This window comes from Callorhinus ursinus, unplaced genomic scaffold (assembly GCF_003265705.2).
Source record: "Callorhinus ursinus isolate GAN/ISIS: 27379988/994484 unplaced genomic scaffold, GSC_fseal_2.0 scaffold11, whole genome shotgun sequence".
NCBI lineage: Eukaryota > Metazoa > Chordata > Mammalia > Carnivora > Otariidae > Callorhinus > Callorhinus ursinus.
Genome location: NW_027397073.1, coordinates 58,863,392 through 58,890,566, shown reverse-complemented (window position 1 = coordinate 58,890,566; position 27,175 = coordinate 58,863,392). Strand labels below are relative to the sequence as shown.

The 27,175-nt window shown below is 45.7% G+C and overlaps 1 protein-coding gene across 1 annotated transcript in view; it reads right to left on the bottom strand.

The window, feature by feature from the left end:
* The window catches only part of RAB31 (RAB31, member RAS oncogene family), a 133,458-nt gene extending 117,388 nt beyond the window's left edge, over positions 1–16,070 (bottom strand). Inside the window, exon 1 of the mRNA XM_025886796.2 lies at positions 15,803–16,070. Coding sequence (XP_025742581.1) covers positions 15,803–15,841 — 39 coding nt within the window. The 5' untranslated portion in view covers positions 15,842–16,070. The remainder of the gene's footprint in view (positions 1–15,802) is intronic.
* Between the last annotated feature and the right edge of the window lie 11,105 nt (positions 16,071–27,175).

Below are 27,175 nucleotides of genomic sequence, written 5' to 3'. Positions count from 1 at the left end.
TTACAAGTATGTATTAAGTCTAGTCATTAAAAAGAACTTTAAGGAAGGGGCACCTGGGTGGCTCAGCTGGTTAAGCATGTGACTCTTGATTTTGGCTCAGGTCATGATCTCAGGGTCGTGAGACCAAGCCCCGCATTGGGCTCCGCGCTCAGCATGGAGTCTGCCTAAGATTCTCTCTCTCCCTCTCCCTTTGTCCCTCCCCCACCACTCGCGCACGTGACTTCTCTCTCTCTAAAAAAAAAAAAAAGAAGAAGAACAAGAAGAACAAGAACAACTTTAAGGAATCAGGGTCTTAACAAAGGTTTTCTTCATAGAAAGGTTTTCTTCATTAAAAATAGGCACAGTATTTTTAATACTTGACGGAATTGCTTTCAAACGCCTTGAACACTTTAAAAAGGCTTATTTATCTACAACTAATAATGCTTCACATTTAACGAATTGATTAAAATAGGCCTCCATTGCTTTCCAACTTCCTTCATATCCCAGGAAACACGGAAATTGATATTATCTGTTAGCACTGGACACATGGACACAGATGGCTGCAGCCTGCTCAGCCCCCTCTGCCAAGGCCAGCCTCCTAGGCCCTGCACCCTTGTGACACGACAGCAGCCCCCGCCCACCAGCTGGGAGGCTCCCGTTCTAGGAGCTTCTACTAAACAACACCACCTTAGTATAATTACTTTGAAATAATGAAGATCCTTCCGTAAGTATGTTATAATTTAAAAACAAGCGAAATCAGGCGCCTGGGTGACTCAGTCGGTTAAGTGCCTGCCTTTGGCTCAGGTCATGATCCCAGGGTCCTGGGATCGAGCCCCACATCAAGTCCCTGCTCAGTGGGGAATCTGCTTCTCCCTTGCCCTCTGCCCCTTCCCCCCACTTGCTCTCTCTCTGAAATAAATAAGTAAAATCTTTTAAAGATTAAAAAATAAATAAATAAATAAAATAAAAACACGTGAAAATATAGTTGACCTTTGAACAACACAAGTTTGAACTGCGTGGGTCCATTCACACACAGATTTTCTTCAATGAATACGCTCTAGTACTGTAAATATATTTTCTTTATAATTTTCTTAATAACATTTTCTTTTCTGATGTTAGAGAAAACTTAATTATTAGTGTAATAATACATTATATAATATATGTAAAATAGGTGTTAATCGACTTTATATTATCGGTAAGGTTTCTGGTCAACAGTAGGCTTTCAGTAGTTAAATTTCAGGAGGTGTCAATACGAATTATTCAACTGTGTTATACATGAATTTTCAACTGTGCAGGGGGTCAGTGCCCCTAATCCCCACATTGTTCAAGGGTCCCCTGTAATAGTATGGTGTTAGAAGTCAGAAGACTAGGTAAGTTTTCTTTCCTTTTTGCTTTTCTTTTCTTTTTTCTTTCCTTTTTGAAAGCTATTGTCAGGAAGGAGGAACAGGCTGGGCTTCTGAGGGACTGGTCACTGTTTCTGGGTCTGCGTGTTTGTGAGTATATAGGTCTACTCATTTTGTGAAAATCCATTTTGCACCACATTTAAGATCTGTGCAGTTTTTTATATGAATATTATACTTCAGTATAAAAATTTAAAGAGTATGTTATAAATTTGGTCAAGTTAGTAAAAATAATGAAGTTCTACAATATAGAGTAAATCAAAAGTTATTACTTAGCACTTATGTCTTACACATCCCATGGCAGAGAAGATTAAAGAAAACTTCTAAATTGGGATCCTCTTGTAGAAACAATCTATTCAAACTCCCCTAAGCCTTTTGAGGTTATCAGGATGTAAAATGGTTCATGGTGAAAGAGTAAGAGAATTTTCTGACTATGATTTCCTAGGCAGGATTCCCTGTGAGAAGTTATGTGAGTTAGTTAAGTGGAAAAGACAGAAAAGGTCCTCCAGTCTCCCTGCCCAGAGGCTTGTCCACGCTCCGCTGTGCTGCCTGGCAGAAGGCTGGCAGAGTTGTGAGGACAGTTGGACCCGCAGACCTAGAAACTTCGAACTTCGAACAGGCCCTACCCATCTAGCCGGCTGGCCTTGTGACTGATGGTCACAATTTGCAAACCGACATTCCCGACATAGTGCTTCACAGGCATCCAATGAGACAATAAAGGAATAAAAGGACCAAAGCAAAAACGCTGCTTCCTGGACATGTGAGCCGGGAAATGGGGAACAGAAAGCCTGGGCTCTAGGCGCTCCCCTCATACACAGGCTCTGGGCCTGGAGCAAAGCCAACACCCCAAGCCTCAGTGTCTCACACCCGCACATCCGGGACAGGAAGCGTACCCCGTACATGGGCCGCACACTGCGACCATGCAAAGTGCTGTTGCTTTGCTTGTCATTGTCATCATGCATTAGAGCAGCTGGGGACGTGTTAGGACCTCCCTACGGTCATCAGAATCCAGACACTGCACTGTGTAGTATCACAGTGTAATACATTCCCAGAAGTGAGAATCAGTTGTCTTACCTCCCAAAACACCTGGCCAGGACCCTGACCTTGTGGGGATTTGCCTCCTTTTCTTCCATGGATGTACTTCAAACCTGGTTCAGTGATTATTACTTTTTAAACACGGAACCTCTTATTTTTTTAATAATCCCATTCTATCGAACCATTACGGCATGCCAGCTGTGAACAAGTGATCTGTGACTAATAACGATCAAGGTTTGCGGCACGGCGACATAGTTAGGTGCATCGGGTCCTGGAGTCACACCAAGCTAGTTCTAATCCACGAAGCCTCACTTCTCAGCATGAGTGTTTGTGCATGTCCCTAACCCCTGAGCTTCAGTCTCCTCATCAGCAAGGAGGGGACAATAATAGAACTCACCCTGACAAGTCCCATAATGCCATAATGTATGCAAAGCACTTACTCAGTTGGGGGAGATTAAAGACCACCACAGATTCTTGGCATTCCTCCCATTAAGAGGTGGAGCATAGACCTCCTCCCTTTGCTTCTGGGCTCGCCTTAGTGACTTGCTCCATCAATTACACATGGCGGAAATGACATTCTGGGCTCTAGGAGGCTAGGTCACAAGAAGCTTCTGCCCGAAGCTCATGGAACACTCACTCTGGAAACAACCAGCCCCCAGGTGACAAGTCGGCCTCCCCTGAGACTCCAGGCTACGAAGAAGCCCAAGCTAATGGCGGGGAGAGGCCACGTGGAGAGAGACACCTGGTGAGCCCCAGCTGGTCCAGCCACCCCAGGGGAGGCCCCAGACATGTGAGTGATGCAGCCTGCAGATGGCTCCAGCCCCAGCCAGCATCGGCCTGAATTGGCAAGGAAAGCCAGGTGGAGTTACCCTCTGAGCCCAGTCAAACCACAGAACTGGGAGAAAAAATAATGCCTTGTTCTTTTAAGCTACTCAGTGTGGGGTGGCTTGTTACACAGCAGTGGATAACTGAAACCCTCAGATGGTGCCTGGCACATGAGTTAGACTCAGCAACATGTCAGCTATTAGGATTACGGAGATACTCACGCACTAGCCTGATTTCCAACTCATCTATATAGCGACATCCTTCTTTTTTTTTTAAACATTTTTTTTTAAGATTTTATTTATTTATTCATGAGAGACAGAGACAGAGAGAGAGAGAGAGGCAGAGGGAGAAGCAGGCTCCCAAGGAGCAGGGAGCCCGATGCAGGACTCGATCCCAGGACCCTGGGATCATGACCTGAGCCGAAGGCAGACGCTTAACCATCTGAGCCACCCAGGCGCCCGTGACATCCTTCTTAATCAAAGGCATTCTGCAGTGCTTTCTTGATCAGGGAAGAACAGAGTACATTCTAGTTTTGGTGCCAGGACTGTGCACCAATCTTTCTCAACTATTACTGAACCCACTGGGATTAGGAGTAAGGGCAATTATAAACCATTATAGTGCTCATAAGGAAGAAGCCAAGGACATATGAAGACACAGGCAGAGTGTCTGTAACTACGCTGCTCAAAAACAAGAACAAGGATGTGCACATCTGGTTAGCGGTGACACAACTGTGGTAATTCACAAGTCAGAAGCATGGGACTGACGGAAGGGAAATGTGCAATAACACAATTCACATTAACAGCAGCCACGTACTCAAATCAGTAAATCATACAACCAAAATTTTAACAATATTTTTAAAATATTTCTATTTTTATTGTGCAATAGTACATATTAGGTTATGTTACTAAGATTAACCTACGAGTAGAGGTCTACAAACAATACAACTGGTCTGTTCAAATAAGGATCTTTCTTTTAAAAATCTATAGACCAGGGAGCCCGGGTGGCTCAGTCGTTAGGCGTCTGCCTTCAGCTCAGGTCATGATCCCAGGGTCCTGGGATCGAGTCCCACATCGGGCTCCCTGCTTGTCAGGAAGCCTGCTTCTCCCTCTCCCACTCCCCCTGCTTGTGTTCCTGCTCTCACTGTCTCTTTCTCTGTCAAATAAATAAATAAAATCTTTAAAAAAAATCTATAGACCAAAAAAATATCTATAGACCATATTTATTACCAGTTCCTTTTAAACTGAATTATTCTGGAAGATCTTTAAATGACTGACTTCATGATTCTCAAGCTTATATGAATAATGCTTTTATGAGAAGAACATTCTTTAAAAAGCCTAATGCATTATTTGGCCACATCCACAACAGAATCCAGGTATCCCTATGGGAGGGTCTAGGATTTTCAAGGCTGTCCATGAGCTGCATCACACCAGAAAAAAGCAACACTGCACAATTGAGGCCTACTCCTCTGGGAATAGCATCCTGGGCCAGCACATGGCATAGCTAAGAACATACCTCCACATTGCAGCAGACCCTGATTCCTCGAATGCAGCCTCCTTCCCCAGAGTCCTGCCAACATCGGACACTTCATGAGGGACAACAGCTCCATTAACCCAGGGCCAAACTTAAAGGTTAGAGCAGTGTTTCTCAGGCTCTTTTAAGACTCCATAGGCTTTTTTAAGTGGAAAAACAATCCCATGGATCCCAACGAAGACATTAATGATAGTGTAAATAAATGCAAATAATAAAAGTACACACAAACTACTAATGCTATTCTGAAACTAGAAAATAAAGATAAATGTATTAATTAAATACAAATTAAACTATAAAAACCAACAACATTCAGATGAATATCAGTCTATTGTGATGGATAATGTTGCTCTGCTAAACTGAAATAGCTCAGGGCTGGGGAGCACTCTGAGGTCAGCATGCTGTCACCATGTGACGGTATGGTTCCCTCCTACTCCATACATGATCTGTCAGCAAAGTATTCACTTCTACCTTCAAACAGCCAGAGTGGGACTCCACTCACAGCCTAGGCCGCTACCCTCTGGTGGAAATCACCGTGACCTGGCCTTCAACCAGCTTCCCTGCCGGTGGTCTACTCTCTACACAGCTGCTGGAGCCATCTGCAGAAAAGGGAGGTCAGACCATTGCCACTGCTCTGAACAAAACCTCCAACAGCCCCCTCCCCACCAGATGCCCAGGAAATGCCGCAGTTCCCACACTGCCCACAAGACCCAAAAGACTCGGGTCCCAAGCCTCCAACTGCTCCCTTCCCAATGGTCACTCTGCTCGGGCCACACTGGCCTGCCCCCTGGAGCTCAAACTCACCAGGCACGCCCCTCCCACTCCAGCCGTGGGCCCCCTCTGCCAACTTAGGAATATTGCCTCTGTGTCTTTACTCAAAGGCCTTCTCAGTGAGGCCTTCCTCAAGCCCCTACTTAACCACCCCCCAGGCAGCACTTCCAGGGCCCCCCACCAGACCCTCAGCCCTCCTCCTGCCCCCGCCTGCTTTCTCTCCACCACAGGTGTCACGAGTACTAGGTATTTATAAGCAGTGGTCACTCCTGCTGGAATGTCGGCTCCACGAGGTCAGGAGTGTGGGTCCGATTTGTTACCCGCTCTATGCCCAAGCCGTGGCACAGTGCCTGGTAAATATCTGTGACGTGTCACGGGATCACTGGGTCTTCACGCGGCCCCATGCATTATTTTTGCCCTAACTCTGCCTGGGCTCTTGTCTCATGAGCCAGTTTTTGTGAGCATTGAAGTTGACACAGTTTTGTCACACGGTGATCACCCTGAAGACCCAGGATGTAATTTTATTTATTTTTTAAAAACAGCATCGCGGGGCGCCTGGGTGGCTCAGTTGGTTAAGCGGCTGCCTTCAGCTCAGGTCATGATCCCAGGGTCCTGGCATCGAGCCCCGCATCGGGCTCCCTGCTCGGCGGGGAGCCTGCTTCTCCCTCTCCCTCTGCTTGCCTCTCTGCCTACTTGTTCTCTCTCTGTATCTCTCTGCCAAATAAATAAATAAAATCTTGGGCGCCTGGGTGGCTCAGTTGGTTAATCGACTGCCTTCGGCTCAGGTCATGATCCTGGAGTCCCAGGATCGAGTCCCGCATCGGGCTCCCTGCTCAGCAGGGAGTCTGCTTCTCCTTCTGACCCTCCCCCCTCTCATGTGCTCGCTCTCTCTCTCTCACTGTCTCTCAAATAAATAAAAAAAAAAATCTTAAAAAAAAGGTTTAAAAAATAAATAAATAAATAAAATCTTAAAAAAAATAAAAATAAAAACAGCATCGAAAATGAACAGGCACAGAAAGCTATAGACGCCACGGGGCAGAATGACAGACCACAACTTTCCAAAACCCCATTTGGAGAGAGACTAGCTTTGAGAGTGGTGGGGAAGCCAGAGCTGTTGCTACTGCCAAGGTCACGATGAGACCAAACAATGACGTGCACAGATAAGAACACAGCGTCCTGATAAGCCCCTGGAGTGTGTGTCCTGCTGAGGACATACCTGGCCTCTCATGGCCCAAAGGCATAACCTTCACGTTTCAAGGACTTCTCACGGTCTGACCCAAATTACTTTCCAATTTTATTATCAAATTATCCGTCATTGCCAGTAACAACCACAGGGATCTCTACCCGTCAAACATCTTGGCCCTGCAGCAAATTTTTATACGTTTTAAATTATTGACACAAGCAATGCATGCTCATTAAATAAACCAAGGAAGAGAAAGAGTAAGTTGCTTTAAAGTGCAAATTAGGCCCTGCCCCACGGGGATCACCACTTCCACAAATGAATCTTTTTAGAACCTTTTCCCTTCGATGAATGTGTGCTGTGACCAGAGCCTCTCCCACTCACTCCCTCCACATTCCCCTCCTCTGCACTGGGCCTACACCGCTGGGCAGCAGGCACCCACACGCCCTCCCTGGCCTCTCCCGAACTCCCCAGCCCTTCCTCGGGAACACGAGGCAGTGAAGCATCATGTGACATCCCACAGGGTCGCCTGGGGTTGATTCCCATGTGTGTCCCATCACACCAAGTACACTGCTGGACCATAAACCACAAGGACATTGTCCCCTCCCCTCTGGGAAACTGTCCTATGTGCCTATAGCCTAGCAGCCATGCAGCACATCTCCAGTGAGTATAGCTCTATTCCTCTCTCAAGGCCCACGGCCCTCAGTGAAACCCTCATTCACTTTATACAGACCTTGTTTGCCTGCGTAACTCTCCAAAGGGTAAGCCTGGCTGGGTTTTCTGGTCTACACTGGTAGCAGGGGGAAAGGTCACCAGGCTCAGCTCAGCACACACACCCCCACTCAGCAGTTGGGGAGCAAGTGAAGAGCAGGCTAGAAACATTCCCTCTAAGAGCTAAGCCCCAGATGCCTCTTTCAAGAAGGACAGTCTGATGACTCATCGATGAGAGGTGGGGAGAATAAGAAAACAAATTAAAAGGATGGAAGAAAATGATCCTGCGGGGCAGGAAAGAACAGAGACAACAAAAAAAACATAGAGCAGGACGATGAACTTGATGTTGACCAGAAAATTAAGACCAGTCATCTTGAAGGTAACACTGAAAACAGGGAAAGAAGAGGAGCCACAAGAAGGGGAAGCAGGGGGTTAAGGGGGGCAGGTAGGCTGATTTCTTCATACCTGCAGGGTTTCCAGTTAACAGGAGGGAACAAGATTGTGGCAAGTTTGTACAATTTTATGTCATTCTAAAGAAACAAGGCTAAAGGCATTGTCCCGGATCCCTCGTCTTTGTGGTCTCAAACGAAAATCAGCATTTATCATTTCACTACTCCATCATTATGAGTCAGTCACTCATAGACTCAAAATTTAATTAAGATGAGCATGTATTACTTTATAATAAAGAAAATAGTCTCAGAAGATTATTATGAAAAAGTTTAGAAAATATTTTATCTCCTGAAATGAAAGGTAAGTCCATGAAGTCTGGAGTATTGATGCTATGCTTTTTTTTTTTTCCTCAAAAGAAAAAAAAAAAAGACTTTCTTAATTAAGCTTGCCATAAGTGTAAATGCCATGGCCAATAGTTAGACCAGAAAAAAAACAAACAAACACAGGAACACTTTACTCTTTCCCTTTGCCCGCAGAGGTTAAGTGGGCAACTTTTATATGAAACTCTTCACGCACCTGCGCACGTGTTGCATGCTCATTCCTCACTCTCTCTCTCCCTCTCTCTCTCCCTTTCTTCCCCCAGCCCTCCTCCCCTTCTCTTGTCTTCCTTTCTCTCCTCCAACTCCCTCTCCCTCTGTCTCCCCTTTCAAGGACAGTCTCTGACAGAGGCACCTTTTAGGACTCTGCATTCTACCAGCAGATCCTAATTAGCATACTGACTCAAAGAGGGCAGAAAGGAAGTGATACTGGATAATGCAGGTATCTTTTTCTTCTAGAAAAACAAATACTGTTGACAAAAGGGATCCAGCTCTCCGCTACTTTGTTCGAAGTAGAGAAAATAGGAGGGAAATGATTTCCCCTTGGTTCTGCTTGCTTTCCCACAGGTCCCCCAGGTGCCTTTGGGGGAACTGAAAGCAGCCTGGGGCTACCTTTTGGGCTAAATCTTGAGCAAGCAGAAGCCAAGTTCATGACCTCCAGAGAAGTCAGAGCGGGGTCTGAAGCCAGAGGAGCAAGGAAATACATTAGAAAAAGATTCACCGAAACAGAAGATTCCACAGTGAGAAGCCCATTCATTGACCCTGAGGTTAAATCCCCCTTTTCTTTTCCTTATTTCTGCTGACAAAGCGAGGAACAAGAAAAACAACTCTGGTTCCTCAGGAGCTACGCAACTCTCAGCAGCTCAGTGGTCAGACCATGCAACCGAAACTGCAAAACCAAAGTCAACCCCTGGGTAAAGCAGAGGCCCCATCAGGTCTCCGCCAGAGACTGAGTACTCTCACCCACCAACCTACCTACATGCTCCCTACCTCCCAGAGCTCCTGTGCCCCTCCCCCAGCTCTGGGCCAGGTTTGTTTTTCCATATAGCACTGACCACCTTCTAATGAGCCATAGAATCTGTTTTCCCACCTTTCTGCTAAAATGTAGTAAGCTCCACAAAGTACTTGAGCACATAAAAAATAAGGCCATTCAACACCTTGAGAAGGTGTCTTCTCACCAAAATGCATAACCCCGAAGAAGCAATGAGGCAGCAATCAGAAAAATCGAGATCTTGGGACTTTCAGCAAGACAAGTGGCCTGAATTCATGGCAGACAAAAGGAGGGGAACTGTTTAAATGGCAGACATGACAAGCAAATGTAGTACATGCTCTCTTACTGTGGATTTTTAAACAGCTATAAAGGACATTTGGGGACAATTGGAAAATCTAAATATGAACTATACGCTTGATACCATTATATCTGTGTTCAATTCTGGGGGTATTACAGGTGTGCAGGAGAATGTCCTTTCTCCTAAAAGATACATACTTAAGTATTTAGAAAATGAACATGTTAGAATATCAGACTTGGAAAGCAATTCTGATGATTGCCTGGCCCAAGTGGCATAATGTCTGCAATTGACTTTCCCTTGGTTCAGGAAAAAGAAATAGTATTATTTAACAAATTAAAGAAAGAGAGATAAAGCAAGACTAGTAAAATGTCATCCCCACTGAATCTAGGTGAGAGATCTACAGACATTCATTGCACTACTCTTTCAAATGTTTTGTGAGTTTGAGACTTTTCAACACAAAACAAGGGAAAAAGAAGTTCAAAATAAAAGACCCCATGCTAGGGAGATTGTGGGGTCAACACAGTGGTCAGCCTGGGAGTGGAAGGGCCGTGCTCCCTGTCTCCCACACTCTGCAGCCACCTCAGCCCTGCAGAAAATCCCGTGAGATCCGGGGCCCCACCTGCTCTCCCCCAGGGCCTTCGGTCCACACTCACATTTCCATTCTTGTCAAGGCCCTGGGTGTCCTTTGAGGCACAGTTCAAATCCTTCCCTCTTGGAGAGACTTTCCCAGATTGTTCCCAGTCCCTCTGTGTTCAGTTTAACTTCAGCACCTCCCACTATACCACATGACACCTCCAGCATCCCCCTCATCACCCTGGCTAGTTCTTGTGCACGCACCTGTCTTTCCTGCCCAACGAGGAACCTCTCCGCCACCTGCAGCGACCAGAGCCCCGCCCTCCCTGGGTTCTGTCTCTAGCAGAGCTGGCCCAGCAGGTGCTCAAAACAGACCTGGTGCAAAAACTTTCTGTCCCTCACTAGTCCTCACATCTAATAAGATAGATGACAGTATTTATCATCATCCTCGTCTCTTACTTCTGCTGTGCATGGCTCTGTGGCAAGTGCTGTCACAGGAATCCAAGTGATGTCACTTAGTTCACTGCTGATGGGTCCCCGTCCCAGGAACAGAAGAGGACTTCAAAAGACAAGGATCGTCGAGGCTGCCCTGTCTACCTGCAGCCACCCACCGCTCCTGGCATGAAAAGAGCACTGGATAAATGGTGAGTGGTTGACTGAATGAATGCCTATTCATTTGCAAACACATATTAGGAATTATAAAAACAAAGTTAAATGAAGGGCACCTGGGTGGCTCAGTCAGTTGAGCGGCTGAGCTGCTGAGTCTTGGTTTCGGCCCAGGTCACGATCTCAGGGTGGCGGAATGGAGCCCGGCTAGTCGCTCCACGCTCAGTGGGGCGTCTGCTTGAGATTCTCTCTCTCCCTCTGCCCCTCCACCCCTCACGCTCGTATGCACGTGCACACTCTCTCTTTAAAATAAATAAAAAATCTTTAAAAAAATATAGATTAAAGTGTAATATTTGCATAGACGTTCAAGCACTAAAAGTAGTCTCACTTGTTGGACACAGTTAAATTTGAAGACCTTTTCTAATTCATGAGTTCAAAATCTTTTCATGTCCTAGCATCTTAAAATGTGAAGTTTTATATTTTCCAATGGCAATGGCCTTGGAGCAGGCCTGAAGGATACAACACACTCACGAGAACAGTGACACTGGGCCAGGGGAAGGGCCAGGGGAAGGCCACATGCCTGACAAGAGATGGGGAGGGGCCATGAGAAGTTTGAAAATGCTCCACAAGGGACTCTGAGGCACACCCAGAGACACACAGAGCTCTGGAAGCTGAGGGAGACATGCGGCCATGCTGACCCTGAACAAAAGAGGAACAAAGAGACCCTGGGGGATTCCACCCGCCTGGCCTGGGTGCTCGGTGTTACCATGTGTTGTGCGCTCCTGGAAAGACATCCTACCATGTCATTTATATTTATTTTCCCCAAGCCAGAACCACACTTTCCACAAAGGGTTCAATTTAATAGAGGAATCAAGTTTGGTAAGAAAGAAATTAAGTTGGGGTGCCTGGGTGGCTCAGTCGGTGAAGCGTCTGCCTTCGGCTCAGGTCATGATCCAGGGGTCCTGAGATCGAACCCCGCAGCGGGCTCCCTGCTCAGCGGGGAGTCTGCTTTTCCCTCTCCCTCTGCCCCCCTGCCCCCTCCCCGCTCGTGCTCTCTCTCTCTCTCAAATAAATAAATAAATAAAATCTTTAAAAGGAAAAAAAAGAAAGAAAGAAATTAGGTTTCTAGCCCCACCCATGCAAAGCTGGTTTTTCCATTGAACAATTGAAAATGAACATGTTAGAATCTCAGACTTGGAGCAATTCCGAGGATTGCCTGGCCCAATCCTCCCCATCCTACCCACTCCTTCCTTCCACAATGACCCTAACAGATTCATATAACTTTATGAACACTTCTGGTGGCGGGGTGCTCACCATCACTCAAAGCAGTCCATCTGGGGTTCCACAGCTCTGACTGATCTGCTTACTGTGAGCAGATGTGTCCCACCCTTGGGTCCTGGAGCCTCTGGGGATCACACAGCCCCTTCCTGTGAAGGCCTTGCACACTTCTGAAGTCTCCACTGCCCAGATGTCACACCAAATCCCAGGTGTTTGCTCTGTGAAGAACCACCACCCAGATTCTAACAAAGGCCAGAAGGCTAGGCTTCCCCAAGCTCCTTATCAGAAGCAGGACACCCTTGGTTGTCTTTTAACCATGCCACTCAGCTGTTGAGGAAGTGACAGAAATCTCTAAACTGTCGTCAAGACAACCAAAGTCCAAATACAAATGTCTCTGGGATTCCATCCGGAAGCAGTTTTTGAGTGTACACACCCAGAGGAAATAATAAAATAAAAGAAAGCTCCTCTCCTCCGCTCCGCTGCCCCTCCTCAGACTCCTCCTCTCGTCCCCTCTCCCCTTCCCTCTCTCTCTCCCCCCTTGCTTTTTGCCACGTGGTGATGTGTGTTAAAAATGCATACTGGGAAGCTTCCCACCTTCGGGGTTTGGAACAGCTGCTGCCTCGATATTGTTTTTGTTAGTTTTTTTTTTTTTAACATACTCTGCTGTTTTTAAGGGGGTTGTTTTTAAGCTCCATGTTTCATAATGCTGGTTCAGGTTACAAAGTAGGACTCTAGGCACTTTATTGACAAGAACAAGACTCCTGGGTCCCAGGTGTCTAATAAGGACCCTTTCCCAGTGTGTGCCCCTTCAAACACCCCGTCCTACATGGCTGGCTTCCGCGGGTGGCCTGCCTTATCCCAGGAAAAGGCATTCACAGAGGCCTAGGAAAAACATGAGAGAGACCACCCCTGAAAATAATGAGAGCCAAGAATTTATAACAGGTAGCCTAAATAAACCAAAAGCTCTGAAGTCCTTGGTTTTTCTAAGAGCACAAAGCATTCGGAGAATGCTCCTCAGACTGCCGTGGATTCCATTCAGGAGCACTCACCAAAAGAAATAAGATAGACAAGCTGAACCGCAGAGTCCTGAATGGCACAGGTCCGGGTGGAGAACACATGCCTCTGGCTTACTCTGGCTTCCACCTGTTGCAAATGACCCTCCCGTCGGGAACCTCCAAGCGCGCAGAGGTTGCAGACTACCCCTAAGAGGGAGACAAGTCTGCATGGCCCGTGCCTAAAACAACCTTGTGCCTCGAACGGGAAGTGCAGCCTCACGCATAACCAGGGAGCAATCAGGGCAAATAGCCAGGCACAAAAACACCAGCCCCTCACACTCCCCAGTGAGACAGCCAGACTTCAGTTAGGAGGTCGGCATTCTCCATCACCTCAAAGGGGCCGGAAACAAGGTGATAGGAACAGAGGGCATGGCTGGTAGGGTCTCAGTCATACTGAGACTTCAGGGAGATGTGGTGGTGGCTGAGAAACAGGAAGCTGAACGCTAGCCACATGCAAGACTTTATCCAGAAAAGATGGCCCTCCCAACACAGAGAAAAAAGGAGCTCAGGGCTCCTGATAAAACTTTAAGGGGACTTTCAGACGTGGCCTTGATCCCTTCTTTTAGTCACTGACCTTCAAGGTTCTTTGTCAAATCAAGAGTGAACCCCAAGGTGGTTAAAGTGGCTTCGACCTCCCCCAAATGCTATCTCACTCAGACAAGGCCCCCATATGGATGAGCCACTGAGAATACAGCCTATCACACACATCTTGCCCAGGACAGGCCCAGCCAAACCACAGGACTTAACAAATTTTACTCAGTGTGGGTGACAAGGTCATTGGCCCTCTGATCTAAACAACACAAAAACCTGGAGCCACTCAAAAAAACAGAAGGCTGCAGATGTGGTATTACATGGATGAAGCGTCAAAGCCTCCAGCTGCCCAGAAATACCTTCTTGCTCCGGCAGAGCTCCTTCCTCACAAGCCAGTCTCCTACCAACAGAGCCCCTGCAAAGACCCAGCAAACAAGGGTGAGGCACCGTCTCCAGGAAGCCACTAAGAGTATGCTTCTTTCTTAGAGATAAAAGAAAAGAAGTAAAGGGACTTCCTCCAGCTATCTCATCTCCCAGGCTTGCTAATTGTCACCCAGGAATCACACATTAGCAGGAAATGATACCATGCATCTTAGCAGATCATCTGGTATAATCCTCTGCCTTAAAAGGGAAGATGTTATGATGTCCATTTTATAGATGAGGCAACTGAAGTACTTGCCCAGAATTGCACAGCGAGTGATCCATTTCCTTGTAGAAGGACATAGAGACCCATCCCTGAACAGTGAAGATAATTCATATTATGGGTAGGGCCTGAGGGAGAAAGCATGGGGGGGGGGCGGTGAGGAGGCAAAACATTTCCTCCTTCATTTACTCCCAAGGCCAATCCCGTGCACACAACACACGTCAAAGTTGCTCTTGATTCCTTGGGACACAACATTCCTTCTAAGTCTCTGAAGGCCTTCCATGAGGCTGAAATGACCCCTCGCAAGGAAAACACAAGATGCCTGGAATTTATGTCAGGACTACGTTGGAGAGCCTGGCTGAGAGTGAAAGCCACCCCTGCAACACAGGAAGGCCAGCACAGGATCCTTTGCAGACCCCATCTGTGGCCAGCAAGCCAGGAGGGCCGGCACACCGGGGAGTTTGTGCCCAGGCTAACAGCAAAGGGAGGACCTTTGCCAGGTCTTCTGGAATTCCAGCCAAACCGGACTATCTAGTCTAAGTGACAGTTCTGGCAAAAGACAGTGACGGGAGACAGTCAAGAACATTGTCCAGCCAGAGGTTCCAAAAGAGCCTAGATGGAGCCTAGACACTTGGCTGGTCTGGGACAATTCAATCCTAACCTGGAATCATTTCCTCATTACAGGAGTCTCTACCTCCCTCCTGACAGCCACTTAGCACTTCTTTTAAATAACAATGGGTCTCCCCCTTTGCTGCTCTTTTTGTAGGAAAGAGTTTTCTTGGGAGACAGGATTTGCCAGGGGCAGTACCCTCGGCATCGATGCCAAAGGCTGCTGGAAACACGGCTTAAAACCAGCTCTTTCAAAAGAAGAAATTCTGGAATTTGATGTGGGCACCCAAAAGGAAATGACCCTTGATATTATCTGAGCTCTCGGCGGCGGGTTTCCAGAGACTGTCCTGCATCACCTGACAGGTCTGCCGAGGCGAGGGGCTGGGGTATTGGTGCCTATCTGTGTTTCCGGCTTCTTTCCCATTTCCTCAGACTCAGAAAGACCCACTTAGGGAGGGGAAGCGGTGATCCGGGAGACTTTCTCATCCTGCCTTCTTTCTCCGGAGCACGGAAGTTTCCTAGGCTCTAAGCTCTCCGATGCTTATCCCTTCGCCTTCCAGCCGGGCATCCCCTTGGGTTTGCTCGCCTTTGGCTGGGCTTTCTTTCTCCCCAGCCCCCCGCCCCAAATAGACCCATTGCCCCCGGGAGACAAAAAGGATCTGGAGCCTTGGCTGAGTAACCTAAAGTTTCCGCCGGAAGGAAATTATCAAAGGCGAAGAAAGCCCTCGGAGGCCGGAGGGACCGCGGTGGCGGCGGCCGCGAGCGGCGGCCGCTCTGCCTGTCCCCGCGGAGGGTCCCGCGGCCCGGCCCGGCCCGGCCTGAGCGCCGCGGGGCCCCAGCGGATCCCGGGAGACGCGGCTGCGGGGTGAACGAGTGAGAAGCTCCGGGGCAGGCTCGAACCCGACCGCCGCCGGGCTGGAAAGAGGGGGCGCATGGACGAGGGGGGCGCAGGGGACGGTGGGGCGGGGGGGTGGGGACGCACGGACGTGGGTGTCCCCCGGCGGGTGGCGGCGCAGGACTCACCCCGAGAAGACACACTTTGAGCTCCCGTATCGCCATCATGTGCTCGGGGCCGGACCGGGCAGGGGCTCAGCATCCTCCGGGGCCGGGGCCGCGACGCGCCCGCGCCCAGCCAGCGGCCTCCAGTCTCCGCCTTTCGCTCGCGGCAGCCCGCGGGCGGGACCGCCGCCGAGGCTATTTCTGGGCCGCCGGCCCCGCCGCGGTCGGTCACGTGGCCGCCGGCCGGCTCCTCCCGGGGCTTCGGGTCTAAACTCCAGGGCCCCCGGCTCCCAGGAACGCCCCCAGCCGGCGTCAGCCACCCCGGGGCGGCCCCCGGGACCTGCGGCGACCCTGGCAGAGTGCCTCCTCTCTCAGACCTGCGCGGCGGCCGGACCCCGCTCTGCCGAGCCCCCCTCTGGCATATGCCCCTCCAGCCCCGCCCGGTCGCAGTGCCCGGTGGCGTGTAAGGAGGACAGGATCTCCCCTGGCTGGCTGCGTCCCCGAGGATTCCATTCCTTATCTCCAAATGGATGCCGCCAGCTGAGGTCCTTTATGCGGGAGCCCTTCGAAGTCTGCCTGCAGTCCCATCGTTACACAACACCCTAGGATCCCCGCAGAAATAAAGCCAAGACACAGCTGTGAGGATGAGAAGGAACAGTTAACTTTGCAACCCACCTTGTCCTGCAGTTCTGATGCGAGGGTTTCGACTACCTCCCATGTAGTTCTTGGAAAATGGTTCTAGAAGCGGGGGGTCTATAACTCCCTCCAAAAAAGATGTGTCCCTGTCTGAAAAAGGAAACACGCACTGTAGAGAGGAAGCTGCCTTGCTCAGTATAGAAAATGCTATAATTTGCCTGGGCAGACACCCAACCCTCAGAAGTACAGCTAGAAACATGTCGCTCCTGGTGCAGACCATCGTTCCTTCACCAGCAAATAAAAAGAGACTCTGGCTTGAGACAGCCAAGGAAGTCTTGGGCCTGTCCTCTCTTCTCCATCCATAGCCCAGTGAACCTCATCCACTGAAATGACTTCACTTGTTGCTACTACAGACAAGTCAGCTTTTTGGACGTATCCACCCGAATAATCCACTGGCATTTCAGATCGGAAATAACATGTTTTTTCTTAAACTTCATCCCCAATCCCAAACTCTCAGTCCTCCCTCCTGACTTGCCAATTTTGGTCGATGACATTTCCATTCCCCCAGTGGACCACCCACTTTCAGTATCTGGCTTTGTTCCTGTTGAAGCCACATTGAAGCAACCTAGCACCCACATAGCCCCATGCAGTGGGCACTTCCGAATCAAGACCTCCAGAGAGAAAAATCCTAGATCTCTAGAATCAAGACAGGCCCCCAAATTGACAATTGGCAGTTAAATTCCCCAGAGCAGCAGGGTCTTCCACTGGCCAGGTACAGGCTTGTGGAGAGTTACCCACACAAATCTGGACTACATTGTTCAAAAAGCAGCCACGGACAAGATGTGGGTCTTATTCAACATGGAGATTATTGTATCAGCATCTGTCCTTGGTTTAGTATCCAAAGCAAGGACAGTCTTTTACGTGAGCAGTGAGAAAAGAGGTCTGCCCAAAATTACCCAGGCCTGGTCACAATACCTCCCTGTCCTCAGATTTGCTGAGCGGAGAGCAAGGGCAACACAGTTGCAGACATATCATGGTATGTGGCCATGGGCTCTGTGACCGACGCCGGCAGCCGCCCTGCCCAACACCTCCGCTGTCCCCGGCAGTATGGCTTGAGTCTCCATGTACTATCACTTGCCTTTGGCCTTTCTTCTCACTTTCCAAAAGCCGATCGGACCAGAATGGAAGGCTTTCCATTTTCTCCACCCCATGGAATGAGTGAGAATTTGTAAACTACAGCAGGTCACCAAGGGCAGGACCATCCCCAGACAAAAATGAGCTGACAAAATTTCTGTTCCATTCCCTTACCCTTTTTCACGATTCTTCTCCTTCCATGCTCTTCTCCACTAGCCTAGCTGTTTGGGATGCTTGTGAGGTTTCTAGGCTCTTCCAAAAAAATCCCTTCCCCAGGTTCCCAGACTCGCCCCAGTCTGTTTATCCTTCTCCCCACCCCCAGCTCCATTAAAAATCACTTCATTTGGGGCACCTGAGTGGCTCAGTTGGTTAAGCATCCAACTCTTGATTTCAGCTCAGGTCATGATCTCAGGTTTGAGAGATTGAGCCCTGCGTTGGGCTCTTTGCTGGGCCTGGAGTCTGCTTAAGATTCTCTCTCTCTCTCTCCCTCTCCCTCTGCCCCTCCCCCCTCCTCTCATGCCACCCCCACTCTAAAAATAATCACCTCATTTGTGTCAAATTCTGGTCGGTTAGAGTGCTCTGCTTTACAGAGTAGCAGTCCTAGGCTGTCAACTGGGCCCCCTTCCTCAGCCAGGTCACCCTGGGAAACTTAAAACTGGCCTCATGAAAAACCTGGTCTCCATGATCATCCCAAGGTGATGCATAAGGCTCTCGCCCAGGAAGGAGGGATGATGACTACTATGACACATATTTTGGGAATGACAAGATCCTGGGTCGCTCTCAACTTCTAAAGATATAATGTTCTCTATGAATGCTATTATTATACTCTTTGATTACTGTGCTAAGGGCCTGTCCTGACTCCTCTGGAATTTTCTGCATATGAAGAGGTTCTGATATAACTTAAGCAGGGATCAACATTCCATGATACATAACCGAGAACTTATGAAATAAAATAAAATAGAACATGCAAGGTTTCTTAATGAGACCTTTGTAAAGTAAAAGGTCACTGTACTAATTCAGACTCCTGGCTTTCTGCTGCTTTAAAGTCTTCAATGACGGGGCTCCTGGGTGGCTCAGTCAGTTGAGTGGCTGCTTTTGGACATGATCTCAGGGTCCTGGGATCAAGCCGCACATCAGGCTCTCTGCTCAGCGGGGAGTCTGCTTCTCCCTCACACACTCTCTCTGTGTTTTCTCTCTCTCTCTCTCTAATAAATAAATAAAATCTTTAAAAATAAATAAATATGTATGGTGATTAACATAAAAATTAAAATAAATAAATAAATAAAGTCTTCAATGGCACCAAACAAGACAAAATCCAAGCTTTTCAGGACATCTTGCAATACCCTGCCCAAGCCAGCCTCTCTTCTGCCCACATGGTGAAACCCATCATCCTTCAAAGACCTGCTCAGATTTCACCTCCTTAGTCAAGTCTCCCCTCAGCTTCTACATACTTGCTCAGGCTTCTCTTAGCATCTACTCAACATAAATAAAGGAATTAACAACTAAATCCCCTTTACAAGTCAGGGTCCAAACAGATCCGCAGATGGAATTATCCATCTCTATGAAAGGTACCCATAGATTATACCAAGGATCATCTCTGTTTTACTAGAATTTAAAAATGACGAGTAACGTCTTAAAAAGAAAAGCGACTAGGAATGAATGTTTTTTTTTACCTCAGCTAGGACTTTTCTCTAGCAGGATCTTTGGCCTCTTATGCTATTCAAGCAAGACTACTGTTTTGTGGGTCTCCGGGTCATGCATGATACGGCTCTGGGATCCAGGGGCTATGCACAGAATGGATGCTTGAGCCTGGATACTCATCCTTGGACTGCATCTCAGAAGGTTCTGCATGTGATGTCTTTTCAAAGAAAAGAGGAATTCTCCAACGAGTATTTAGAGTAAGTCTACCAAGTGACTAGAAAGTAACTGGGAAAACCACCTCATTCTTTCTTTAAAAATCTAGCAAAAGCCCATAAAAGCCATAAAACTGGTCATGTTTTCTGATCTAGCAAATCCGTTTTTGGACAATCACGGAGAAATAAGCACAAAGAGTGGACCAATATAAAGCCCGCCTTTTGGGGCACAAACATGCGTGAAAGAAACAAAGAAAGACGGGAGAGAACAGAAACATCATCTCTGCCAAGATAAAGGGAGTGGAACTGCATCCACGGCAACGTTGAAAGGATGAGACAACTGACATCCCTTCACCCCCAGGGATTAAGCAAGCAAATGACGGCGCTTCACTAGGGTAGTTTAATGGTACACAGTGGTGTGTGTCGCCTAGGTGGTAAATGAAATGTGTAAACTAGGTAGACTTACAGAGAAATTTGTAGTAGATCAGTTTCTGTGAGAATCACATGACACAAAGCTGGGTCTGCATGTTAAATAGGATAAGCCACACAAATGTGTTACAGCTCCCCAGACTGCAGGCTGATCTCAGCGGGCCAGGGGTGAGTCATCTGGTCTGCTCGAGGGCCAGTTAAGAAAAAATTAAAATGTTTACAAACCTTGTTTTTAATAATTGTATCTTTCTTTTATGGAACTTTAGTGTCTGCAATATTGGTTAAATAGCCTTTTAATGTATCTCATTTTCTGAGCCCTTCCTTCCTTCCTTCCTTCCTTCCTTCCTTCCCTCCTTCCCTCCTTCCTTCCTTCCTTCCTTCCCTCCCTCCTTTCTTTCTTAAGTTTCGGATATTTTCTAACTAAGAGACATGCTGCTCTCTCTTATTTGTAATTCAGACCCCTTAAACACATTTTGAGAAGCGAAACTCCTGGACATACCAGTTAAGCCAGCAATTTGAGGGACTTTAGGAAAGCAGAAGTGAAAGGGTCCCACGATTCACCCACAGACTCAGAGAAGGAGAAAGCAGCCTAAAAGGGATTCTGAGTTGCTGGAGATGCCTGAGAACAGAAGGAGCCTCCATCATGGGGAGGAGAATGGTCCCCATGCACCTGGAATGGGGCAGCATGGTGAAGGTAGGTAAGTAGATACACATTCCTCTGTGAGTGACTCTTCTCCCTTAGCCACTCTGAATGTCTTCATCTTCACATAGAAAGGATGGTGGCATCTCTTAGAAGCTCAGGAACAGCAGCTAGAGAAGTTAATGAGCTGTCAGCTCTTCAGACAAATGGTTGGAAGAGGGCCAAGACTCATTTTCTTCATTGTCTCCATTACCAGTTGAATGGAAGTACTCAGAAATGTTCAAGAACAAGCAGATCACCCAAATTAAAACAAGGGAGGCTTCCACTGGGCTCTCACAAGGATTGGCAGTAAGTGGTAATTTTTAGATTTTCCTGACATACCTCCCTGGGTCTCCACACTGAGCACCTCCTCACCTAACTGGCCTCTTCATGGACACTCCTGCCCATCAGCCTCTAAAGTCTTTCCAATCCCTGGTTGAGCTGAGAGGGTTGAGTTAAAAGAAGATACAAGATATGTGTTAACACCTCCTACAAAATATCAATGAATGGATTCAACGGGGAGACTACCTCCTAAAACCCATAAACAGTATGTAACCCAGTCAGTCCTCTTCTCTCTCATTGCTTATTTGTAAAATTGAGAAATGAAATTACAATGATGCAGCCCAAAGTCAACCCAATTCAGCTTCATTTCTTAGGCCATCAGTAGGTTGTGTTTTCCCACCATTCATTTGAGTTTCACTGTCATTGCTTAGAGTACTGCTATGGAGCTTAGGATAAACTTTTTTCTTAAAAGAGATTGTGTGTGACTTTTTTTTTTTGTACTTTAACATTATTTGTTATTAAACTGGAAAAACAATTTTAGATGTTGGAAACAACTCTCTTATCTTCAGGAATTTCTGTTTTTAATTGTTGACATACCCGTTCAGCAAATGGTGGATGCTGACTATGTGCTAGACACTGGGCGTGGAACCAAGTGAGACAAAGAACATCCACTGGCGTAGAGCCCACAATGGAAACGGGCAAACAAATAAACAGGCAACTCTCGTATGCTGTTAAATGTCTGAAGTTCAGTACTTCTGTTCTATTTTTCTTACTCTTCTGATTAAGAAAATGAGTATAATTTCCAGAGTCAGCAAACCTTGAATGCAATGAAACCCAGTCCCCAGGTAAGTGGAACAACGATCAAGATGGATAGAGTGTGAACCTAGTCAATCAGTAGGGTGTGTGTGTGTGTGTGTGTGTGTGTGTGTGACTAGCAAACCAGGATGACTGACTGACTGTCCCAGTTTGCATGGGACTATTCAAGTTTTAATACTGAAAGTCCTGCATCCTGGGAAACCCTCAGTCCCAGGTAAACTGTGCTGGTTGACCACCCTACTCCCTTCCCCAAGCCTATAAAACTCTTTCTGGGTTGCTATTATCCTTAAAAAAGGAAGGGTTAACTTCCAACCAGCCTCACTTCCTTCCTCAGTTTTTCAGCTCTGAATATAGAAAGGACTCTAGATTAGAAAGCAACACCAACACTTTACACAGACCCATAAACATCTAAATTACCTATAAGCTTTCACCATTTTACACTCGGTTCACAAGGAAGACTTAAATATGCAAGTTGTAACTTCAGCTAAATAACAGCTATTTCACTGAACAACATACTAGGTCTTTAAAAACAGGAACTAGGAAAAGATTGCTTAGTTTTCCAGGCCCCTGGTAAGGCCCCTTTCCCCCTTTCGGTGGTTTATAGTTTACTCTGTCTCTCATTTCTGATGCCCACTCCATACCTTCCCACACACACATCTCAAATGTTGCATTCTTCTACTGAACTAAAACTTTCCTTCAGAACCAACCCATCATAGCTTTGGTGGAAGGGGTTTTTAAGGCAAAAAATCTTTTCTTGGGTAAATATTCTGGGAAGTTGATCTTCCTCCAAACAATTATCCCTTAGCCCCCATGCGGGCACCTGAGTTTCAAGCTATGGCACCTCTCTTGGTTCTGCCTTCAGCGGTTGTTCAGAAGCAGTGTGCCAAAGGCATCTAGTGGTATGCTGTGGAGAAGCTGAGGTGGGAGGGCTCTGTCACTATTCCACTTAAATGGAGAAAAGAAACTGCAGGTTTACTTTCAGAAATCACAAGGAGAAAGACTGATAGATTTGAATACATAGAAGTTAACTCCTTCTTTATGCAGGAAATATTATAAACATAATTTTTAAACGGCAATCTAAAAGAATATTTGGCATAAATATGACTCAGTTAATGATCATAATATAGAAAGCATTAATATGTTAAGAAAGAAAGAAAGAAAGAGACTAAAACCCCATTAGAAAAATACGAGCAGACACTAAGAGTAGGTATGAGGCAAAGATATTCCCTCTCACCACTCCTTTTCAACATCAAACTAGAAGTTCTTGCTCATGCAATAAAACAAAAAAAGGAAACTAAAAATGTATACATATTTTAAAGGAAGACATAAAACTATCTTTGCTGTCAGATGACATTATTGTCTACATAGAAAATCTGGAAGAATTGATTAAAAAAAAAAGCAAACCTGAAACTAATAAGCAATTATACCAAGGTTGGAGGATACAAGCTTGATATACAAAAGTCAATCACTTTCTTATATACTAGCAATGAACAAGTGGAATTTGAAATTAAAAACACAATACCATTTACATTATCACCTGAAAAAACGAAATACTTAGATATAAATCTAACAAAATAAGTATAAGATCTACCTGAAGAAAACTATAAAAAACTCTGATGAATGAAATCAAAGAAGAACTAAATAAATGCAGAGATATTCCATGCTCATAGACAGGAACACTCAATATTGTCAGTTCTTCCCAAATTGATCTATAGATTCAACAAAATGGATGTTTGTGGATGTTGACAAGCCTTCTAAAGTTTATGTGGAGAGGCAAAAGACCCAGAATAACCAACTTGATATTAAAGGAGAAGAACAAATTTGGAGGACTGACACTACTTGACTTTAAGGCTTACTATAAAGCTAGAGTGATCAAAATAGTATGGTATTGATGAAACACTAGAAAAATAGATCAATGGAACAGAATAAAGAGTCCAGAAATAAACCCCCATAAATATAGTCAACTGATCTTTGACAAAGGAGCACAAGCAATACAATGAAGCAAAGATAGTCTTTTCATCAGATGGTGCTAGAACAACAAATTACTGGGTTGTATGGTACTACTACTATACCTATTAGATTTACCAAAATCCAGAACACTGACTGCACCAAATGCTGGTGAAGATATGGAGCAACAGGAACTGCCATTCATTGCTCCTGGGAATTCAAAATGGTATGACCACTTTGGAAGACAGATTGGCAGTTTCTTATAAAGCTAAATGTAATCTCACCATACAATCCAAAATCATCCTCCTTAGTATTTACTCAAAGGAGTCAAAAACTTAATATCCACCCAAAAACCTGCACACAGACCTTTTAGCAGTTTTATTCATAACTGCCAAAAGTTGGAAGCAACCAAGATGTCCTTCAGTATGTGAATAGATTAACTGTGGTACATCCAGACAATGGAATATAGCTCAATCACAAATAGAAATGAGCTATCAAGCCGTAAAAGACATGGAGGAACATTATATGCATATTACTAGGTGAAAGAAGCCAGTCTGAAAAGGCTACACACTGTATGATTCCAACTATATGACATTCTGGAAAAGGCAAAACTATGGAGACTATTTAAGATCAGTGGTTGCCAGGGGCTAAGGGTCAAGGGAAGAGATGATAGAGTGGAGCACAGGGATTTCCAGGGTAGTGAAAATACTTTGTATGATACCATAATGAAGGATACATATTATATACTTGTCCACACCCATAGACTATACAACACTAAGAGTGAACCCTAATGTAAACTATGGACTCTGAGTGATTATGATGTCCCAACATAGGTTATCAATTTTAAAAATCATACCCTCTGGTGAGGGATTTTTGTAATAGAGGAAGCTATGCATGTGTGGGGCCAGGAGGATTATGGAAAATCTCTCTATACTGGTTTCCCCCTTATCCACGGTTTCGCTTTCTGAGGTTCGGTTACCCATGGTCAACTGTGGTCCAGAAGCAGATGATCGTCCTTCTGACATATCATCAGAAGGTCAATAGTAGCCTAAAGCTATGTCACAATGCCTAGGTCTTTCACCTCACTTCATCTCATCATGCAGGCACTTTATCATCTCACATCATGAAGAGTAAGTACAATAAAATTTTGAGAGGGAGATCACATTCACACTTTTATTACAGTGTATTGTTATAATTGTTCTATTTCAGTATTAGTTATCATTGTTCATCTCTTATTATGCCTAATTTATAAATCAAACTCTATCATAGATATGTGTGTGTAGGAGAAAACATAATATATACAGGGTTCAGTCCTATCTGTGGTTTCAGGCACGCACTGAAGGTCTTGGAATGTATCCCCCATGGATAAGGGAAGACTGTGGTACCCTCCTCACAACTTTGCTGTGAACCTAAAACTGGTCTAGAAAAATCATCTTTAAAAAATGAGCGGACACAACCAGGCAATCCCTAAGTAAGAAATGAATGGACAAAGAAAATGTCCAATTTCATAAGTAAAAATAAAGATTAACCATCCAGAAACTATTCTCTACTTATCAAATTAGCAGTCATTAACATAAAGCTCCATGCTGCTGTGAGTGGGATAGAAAGCAAAATGGTCATTCAGGGTGTTCTGACTGTAAACTGGCTTGACCGTTTTGGAATCACACATCATCTTTCTTTTTTTATTTTTAATTGAAGTATGGTTGATATATGATATTATATTAGTTTCAGATATACAACATAGTGATTCGACACTGATATGTTAATATCCTCACAGCCACTTAGTGATTCGACATTGATACGTTAATATCCTCAAAGCCACTTAGTGATTCGACACTGATACGTTAATAACCTCACAGCCACTCTGTCATGTGGTGCCTTCACACATCTTTTCTGTGATGCAATATCTATTTTCTCAGTGAGCAAAATTATACTTTCATCAAGCTTACTTTTAGATTCTGATGAGAAGGGAGATAAAGGATCTGAAAACTCTCCACTCTTTGCCAAATATATAATATTTGCATGTAGAAGATAAGGAGGGGAGGAAAATGGACGTAGAGGGTTTAGGTCAGGCTAACTGGGAAAATCCTCCTCTTTTGAATAGGAAAACCTGGAAAGGAAGATGACCCTTAACAACAAGAGTGAACACTAATTGAGTGTTGATGGCTAGCTGGGGACCAGGTACCACTCTGCCAAGTATCTTTTATCAATTATGTCATTGTCCTCCTGCCTAGAAAAAGGTGCAATTGTTCTTGAAACTGAGGCAAAGAGGTCTCTGTAAAGATCTGCCTTTATGGGCCACAGACAGGATTCAAGCCCAGACATTGTTACTATTCATTGAGCCCTTTACCTGGTTTCTAGTTTGAAGTGTTGGCAAGGATATGCAGGTAAAAATGATGAGCTGTGCATGTGTGGGGCCAGTTTGATGGAGTGTGCTGCAAAGATGAGAAAGTTGGTACTGTCTCTCTCTCTCTCTCTCTTACACACACACACACACACACACACTGCTGTTTGGGCAGATCCCATTCCTCCCTGTTGACTGGAAGCTCCTAGGGGTCCAGGATGGTATCCTGAACATTTTGGTAATCTCTGCAGGGCCAAGGATTCTCCCCAAAGTGTAAAAATAATAAATATTTGTGGAACACATGAGATCATGTCTGTGAAACACAGCATTTTCCACTCACAGTATTATTCTTGATGCCCTAGAGTTCTTACCTAAAGAGCAAACAATAAACCCAATAGTATTTGTGATAGTGAACTTCACGTGTTAACTTGGCTAGCCCATAGTACCCAGATATTTGGTCAAACATTATTCTAGATGTTTCTGTGAAGGTATTTTTAGATGAGATTAACATTTAAATCAGTAGACTTTGAGTAAAGCAGATTACCCTCCATAATGTAGGTAGGACTCATCCAATCAGTTGAAGGCCTTTATAGAAAAAGACTGACATCCCCAGAGGAAAAGGGAATTCTGCTAACAGACGGCCTTCAGATTTGAACTATGACTGTACCCTGAGTCTCCAGCCAGCTGGCCTACCCTACAGATTTTGGACTCACCAACCCCCAGAATCACCCGAGTCAATTCCTTAAAATAAGTCTCTTTATATATATGTATATATACACACATTATACACATCCTATCAGTTCTGTTTCTCCAGTGAACCCTAACTAAAACAATATTTACCTGATTTTTTGTCCTGAATCTGCTACATACTACTCCTGATCTGTTTCCCCAAATATTAACCAGGCACCCACTATGTGGCCAGGAGCTAGAGTTGTAAAAGATCAACAAGGAGGCATCAAGAAACCCACAGTTTGAACTTGCCTCTGACCATGACCCTCTGAAGAAACAGACTGCTTCTCAAACCTCTATAGCCATGGCCACACCGTGAGAATTCACAAATGTAAGTTTGGGCCACATCCATGTTGTGAGGAGAGGGCCATGATGACTTAAAAGTAAAAATAAAAAGTGGAGATAATAGATCCGGGTCTAAAGCAGAAAAAGCACGGCCTATAAGGTTTAAGCTAGTGACCAAGAAGTGACAAAAGTAGAGAGAAGAAGCTGGTAGAGAAGCAGAGATGAATCAGAGCTAACGGGGCTTGCTCAGAATAAAGTAGCAG